At 39.1% G+C, this 5,891-nt stretch overlaps 1 protein-coding gene across 1 annotated transcript in view; it reads left to right on the top strand.

Annotated features, from left to right (window-relative positions):
* Positions 1 to 5,633, top strand: part of LOC104521162 (germ cell-less protein-like 1) — a gene marked incomplete at its 3' end in the record, with an annotated part of 5,850 nt that extends 217 nt beyond the window's left edge. Inside the window, 7 exon segments of the mRNA XM_010163076.2 lie at positions 2,717 to 2,813; positions 3,605 to 3,706; positions 4,187 to 4,231; positions 4,234 to 4,297; positions 5,040 to 5,105; positions 5,266 to 5,350; positions 5,543 to 5,633. Coding sequence (XP_010161378.2) covers positions 2,717 to 2,813; positions 3,605 to 3,706; positions 4,187 to 4,231; positions 4,234 to 4,297; positions 5,040 to 5,105; positions 5,266 to 5,350; positions 5,543 to 5,633 — 550 coding nt within the window.
* Positions 5,634 to 5,891: the final 258 nt, after the last annotated feature.

A 5,891-nucleotide genomic window follows, 5' to 3' on the forward strand; every position in this document is an offset into this window, starting at 1 on the left:
TTAATTTCCCTTCTGTTTCTGACTTATTACCCTTTCTGTGTATGCAAACAGTTAAACGACTTGTGTCATGCTTTTGATCGTAATGTTAGGAAGCGTTAGCTGTAGCTTTCTGTTTGAAAAGCTTCTTCAGTTCTGTCTCTTGCTATTCAAGTTTTTTAATCTACTAGTCCTAACCTTGGTGCATCCTTTGTGAGAACAGTCCTGAAAATTGGCTTTGGATGTCCTGAGAACATATTCTTATTTGCTAAACAAATGGCCGAGAGTCTCCTGGGCTGTTAATATTCTTGCAGAGCACAGAATGCGCATCCAGAATGGATTTGTGAAGCACATGCGCACCCAGTTCAATTTTGCTGGTCACAGGGACTCGGGTATGGGAACCTGAAGTGAAATTGGTGGAGCAATTTGTTATGCAGCCTTCATCCCTGGCAGAAGGCTTTCTTGCTGCTGCGTGAGAAAGGCGTGCACAGAAGCTCTAAAAAAGACTCAGTCTTAGTGCAAAAAAAGATGCTGTTTCTACAAGCATTTTGTTTTGGGCTTGCATGAAGGTGTCATTCTTTGCGTTATTTTTGTGTTTCGGGAGTGAGGAGATACTGTTATCTTTCCTGTCTGTTCTCTTCATTACTTTTCCTGTGCCAGAAGTGGGGAGAAACCGTGGCTTTGTCTTGAAATGTCCAAAATTCAGTTGTGCCATTGACTTTAAAGTGGGAGTCTAACCTTGGAAATGATTTATTTGAAGCAAGAAAGAGAAAGTAATGTCAGGTACTCTACCTGAAATCGTGAGCTCTTGTGTTAGCTGTAGTCAGACACAGAGCGGTTTGATGTGTTACAAGGTGAAGGTGTCACTGGGAGATGCTCAGCAGGTGGAATGCAGTTTCTCTGGTGTAACCAGTGATGGTAGAAGCAAATTCTGTAGTTTTTTTGTTGTGTTAAAGCCGTGACTCCGGTGCAGGTACAGCAATTGCATTGGCCACAGTGAGGGAAATTTCATTGCTGTCTTGTGGGGGAAAAGCTTTTTTACATGTGCTAGAATCTTTTAAAGAGCATAAAAGGAGGGAAGGAAAGTCGTTTGTCTGTAGTCCAAGACTGACCAGAGGCAGCCATCTCTGGATAGAACAGTGGGCATATGTGACCAGGGAGGACAGCTGCCAGACACATCTTTAATTGTTTGCTCACTTTTGACTCTGTGTAACAAAGGGAGGACATAAGTGTGTTGGATGGTCAGACGTACATTGTGCGGCATAAGCAGGGTGGCCACATTGCTGGTTTGTCCTTCAGCTGTCATTGGTGATGGTGTTTTTAATCGTCATTGTGATTCTGTCGTTGCTGCATCACAAGTTTGTGAAGCTGATCCTTAAAACTTAGTGTGGGTTGATAACTGAAATGGAATATTGAATGGCTTCTGTGGATGCTCTTTAACAGACTTTGATAATTGTGGTCTTGTTCTGTAGAGGCCTTATTGTACAAGTGATGTTCCTGTGAGATGGAATTTTGTGGTGTGGTTAACTGTTCTCGTAAGTCAGGTTTCTATTTCAATTCATGCTCTGCCATTGGAATGATGTTGCTGTAGGTAAAATATTTTTGGATGTGGAAAATAACTCTCCTAATGAAATGATGACTCCTCCTCTGCCTTATTGAGCAGACTGTCTCAGTCTCAACGCTTGTGTTTCCACTATCACTCAAGTTACTGCATTGAGTTTGGCAAATGACAGTAAGGTGCTGCTCTGCCTGTGAATGGCAGATGTGAGAAAAGGAGGATTTTCTTTTTCCGATACTGTTTACTAAAGTGGTAAATTCTCAGGAAATGGAGGAGTTGATGTACATGGCAAAGCTCAGATAGCCTCCTGAGGATTGGTAAGATGAATAAGGTCCTGGTTTTGGGTAGTGTCTTGTATGTCATCATAGTTAGGGGATATGCCAAAGCTATAAAAATACTTATAGAATTGAATGAAATCAAAATGGGATTTTATGTTATTTGCTGCCCTGGGTTGCAATGCTGAGTTAAGAGGTCAGGGAATATAGTGCTGTACCAACAGACCTTATTTTTTTTATCTCTCCGGTAAACTTCAGTGGGTGATAGCATCTCCTAATGGGCACAGCTGCTGCTGAGAAGGAAAATTGTACATCCTAGTAGAGCAGTATATTTCACTTCAGCTGGAAGGAAACCTAGCCAATTCTAGTTTTATATGCCTTACACTTTATAATAAAAGGTTTATTTACAGAAGAGGTATATGTGTATGTGTCCTTGGTATAAGACTACAGCCTTGGACATTAATTTGTATGTCTTGCCTGCCTTTTTTTTTCCCCCCACCCCCTCAATACCCAAACGGGCATTTCCTAATACCTGCAGGATTTATTGTCAGCCAGTAACATTAAGGACTTAGTTCTTGGACTAATTATATCCCCATTGGTGGTGTGGTTTGTAGGAAAAGAGCTTATGTGGCTTTTCTGGCCCTTTAAAGCTCTTTCCTTACTCTGATTACAGACTTGTAGCCCAAATTTTCTAGACGCGCTTTCACTGTCAGAAATAGAGCAACTGCAATTAGCCCTTTCTCAAGTATGTCAGAATGTCTTAGCTTGTGAAAAGTTCCCTTAATACATTTTGTTGTACATCAAGGTAAATATTAATGATGTTTTGTCCCATGTGCTGCTTTTGACAGTTTCAATTGGAATGAAATCTCTTCCTTGAGTTCTTTTTCTCTCATCTTCCCTCATCCAGTCAGGCTGCTTTTCCAGTATGTTCAGTGGATCTTGGAAAGAATCAAGCATGAGCACCATAGAGTCAGAGATTCCTGACCAAAATATTGATGCAGAAGGTAAGTGGGAACCTTTTATTTTAACATAAACTCTGAAGGGAGAGGTTAAGTTGAACCTGACAAAAAATAACTGGAAATATATAAACTTTTTAAAAAACAATTTTCAAACTAGTAAATAAGAAACTTGAGAGAATGAGATCTGTGCTCGTTCAGTTTTGAGCTTAACTTGGGACACCACAACAGTTGAATTCCTTTTTGTACCTCTGAAAAGCAACCACTTGTTTTGGCATTGAGGCTCTTGAAATCAATGGATGCAACTCTTGTGGAGACCCATGTGTTGGAGTGTGAATCACATCTTCATCCATCTGCTTTTGAAAAGCTGCTGAGTGGAGTCCTCACAGGGGACTGACATGAGCTGGCAGAACGTTTTGCTCTGGTTCCAAGCACCACCAAGTGAAGCAGTTTTTCTGAAGAATTACAGAGAAACTTGTAACATCATAGTCATATCTCAACAGGATGCCAGTGATCAATTGCAGAGAAGGATCATGAGGTTGAGCTTCATTTTATCTAGTTTTACTGCTCTCCACATTGCTCCATGGCATGACTTGGTGGCTGGTTTAAGATGAATAGTTTGTTTAAATAGTGAAAGGGACTGTATTTTATTGGTGAATGCCATGGTTTGTGTTTTCTGTTTCTGTCTGTGCTTGGGCTGGTCATTACTAGCTTTTTATCCACAGCAAAATAAGACTGTAGGGAATGTGTGCACTCAAGTGTTTTGGTTACACTGAAGGATTCTTTTAGTTATCCATGCTCAATGTCCTATCTTTGTGTGACATTTGGACTCTTTTCAGCTCTACAGGTGGCTTTTGGCTCAGTGTATAGAGACAATGTGTTAATAACACCCAGTCAAGTAGTTGCACTTTTAGCAGCAGCCTGCATGCTACAGCTTTTAGGTAATAAATATGTAATATTTTGATACTTTCTTTTCAGATCAAGATAACAATTCCTAATATACTCACACGCATGTACTGTTTTACCCAGAGAAATGAATCATCTTTTCAGAATAAGTAGGGAAAAAACCCAAATGTAATGCAGTGGTTTGATTTTAAAATGCTATGACTAAGATTCAGTTGTAATATTAAGTGCCACTTTGAGAATCCTATCTAGAAGTAGATTAAAGTATGTTTGAACAGTTCATTTGTTCTACCCTGAAAGTATTAATTAAGCTTCTCTTTCATGCGGTGTATTCTTAAGAAAAAACTATTCTTCTGAGGAGTGTTGGTTTAACTTTTCTGGCTAGCACAGCATACGTCACTGTCGCACTTGTGAGTTTGGTAATGGTTCAGGCACGAAAATTTTGCACAGTCTTTGACATTTCTTAAAAAAAGGGAAATTAAAACTTTAAGTATTTGTCGGTTTTGTCCTCCCCACAGATGACTTAATCCAGCAATGTGGAGAAACAATGAAGGAAACAATTAATGCAAAAATGTGTGCGGTTATTATAATTCAGCAGAGACATATGAGTTAACCTCTGTGGAAGAAATGTAAGAATTACTTTTTCCAAGCTGTTTTGTACGTTGCTAATTAAAAGTGGGAATTTACAAACAGTAAAATAATGCCCAAGTTTTGGTTTGGGTTTTTTTTGTTTGTTTTTGGGGGTTTTTTTTAAAGCTATTTGACTTGGGCTGTGCTTGTCCTATTTAGTTTTTCAGTTTCTACTATAATCAGTTACCTTCAAATTGGTGTAGATGATGGTAGATTGATTGGCCTGTGTTGTGAATGAATTAATTAGTAAAGTACATTAGTAAAGACAGTAAGTTTGATCTTCAGTGTGACAATGAAATAATACTTCTGATCATTGGCTGTTTTATCACAAAGCTGCTTTAATATTCAGAACTGAAGCTTAAATTTATCTTAATTAGGAGGTATAATGAGACATTTGGGAGCAGAATGCTGAGGTTAGTGCTAACTGCTTCCTTCTGCTGTGAATTAGTGTGTTCTCAGAGCTTTCTGTGCCGTTAATAGTACTTTGAATTTAGCTTTCACTGTACGCTGAGAGAAACTAAATGCAACTTTAAGAGATACAGAAAATCTTGGAAAAATTGGGGGTAAATTTCAGGTTTTTGAAATAATTCTCCTATTTTTACGCATTCATGTCTCAGATTAAAACAGTATTTCAAAATCTTGCAGTACATAATCAGGCTTTGTGAGCTTGAACAACTGTTGCAGGAATGTTGACATATTTCAGAAAAAAATGAAGGTACTAATTCCTTGCTTTTGATCTAGGTGCCTCGAATGGCTCTTGAATAACCTTATGACTCAGCAGAGTGTTGAACTCCTCAAAGAACTCAGGTACAGGCTTCAGTTAATGTTGAGTGATTTCTTCCAAAGTCTATAGCTCACTACAAATAACTTTTGAGGCTATTGATTGTTGATTGTTACCTACCTTGCTTTCTTGGTTTTGTCTGTACTGTCTCCTGGAACTCATATGATTTTATTTTTTTTCCCCCAGTATAAACATAATGAAACAGCTGATTAGCTCCCCTGACTTGTTTGTAATGCAAGTGGAAATGGATGTGTGTACTGTTCTCAAAAAGGTACTGAGCAAAGGGTCTGGCTGGGGCTTTGTGAAGTGGAACCCTCGAGTAGTAGTTACTGAAAATATTTAATAGAGTATCAGAATCTTTGTCGGAATTAATGCGTTATGAACATGTCCCTCTAATAATGCATGTGTTCCTTGTTTGAAACCTTCTTCAATTAACTCACTGGAGTTTGTTTCTTTTACCTAGTGGCTGTTGCTTCAGCTAGTTCCTTCTTGGAATGGGTCTTTGCAACAACTCTTGGCCAAAGCTGATGCCTGGTTTGCCAGCCATAGGAGAGGTAGGGATTATCTGGCATGGGATTAACTGTGACCTTGCTTAACTGATGCGAAGTTGGTGTTAAGACACAACAACTCTAAAGGCACTCAAAGGTCACAAAAAAAGGGATAACTAGTTTTGGCCTATATAATTTCTGATCTTCTCCTCAGATATGCATAGGAGTACACTAAGGCCATGTAGGTATTTGCTGCAGTGTCAGGCCTTTTTTGTTGTCGAAGCTCTGTGCATCAGCAGGGCGTTTAACTTAAAGCAGGCAGAC

This window comes from Antrostomus carolinensis, unplaced genomic scaffold (genome assembly GCF_000700745.2).
Source record: "Antrostomus carolinensis isolate BGI_N321 unplaced genomic scaffold, ASM70074v2 scaffold14212, whole genome shotgun sequence".
Lineage (NCBI taxonomy): Eukaryota > Metazoa > Chordata > Aves > Caprimulgiformes > Caprimulgidae > Antrostomus > Antrostomus carolinensis.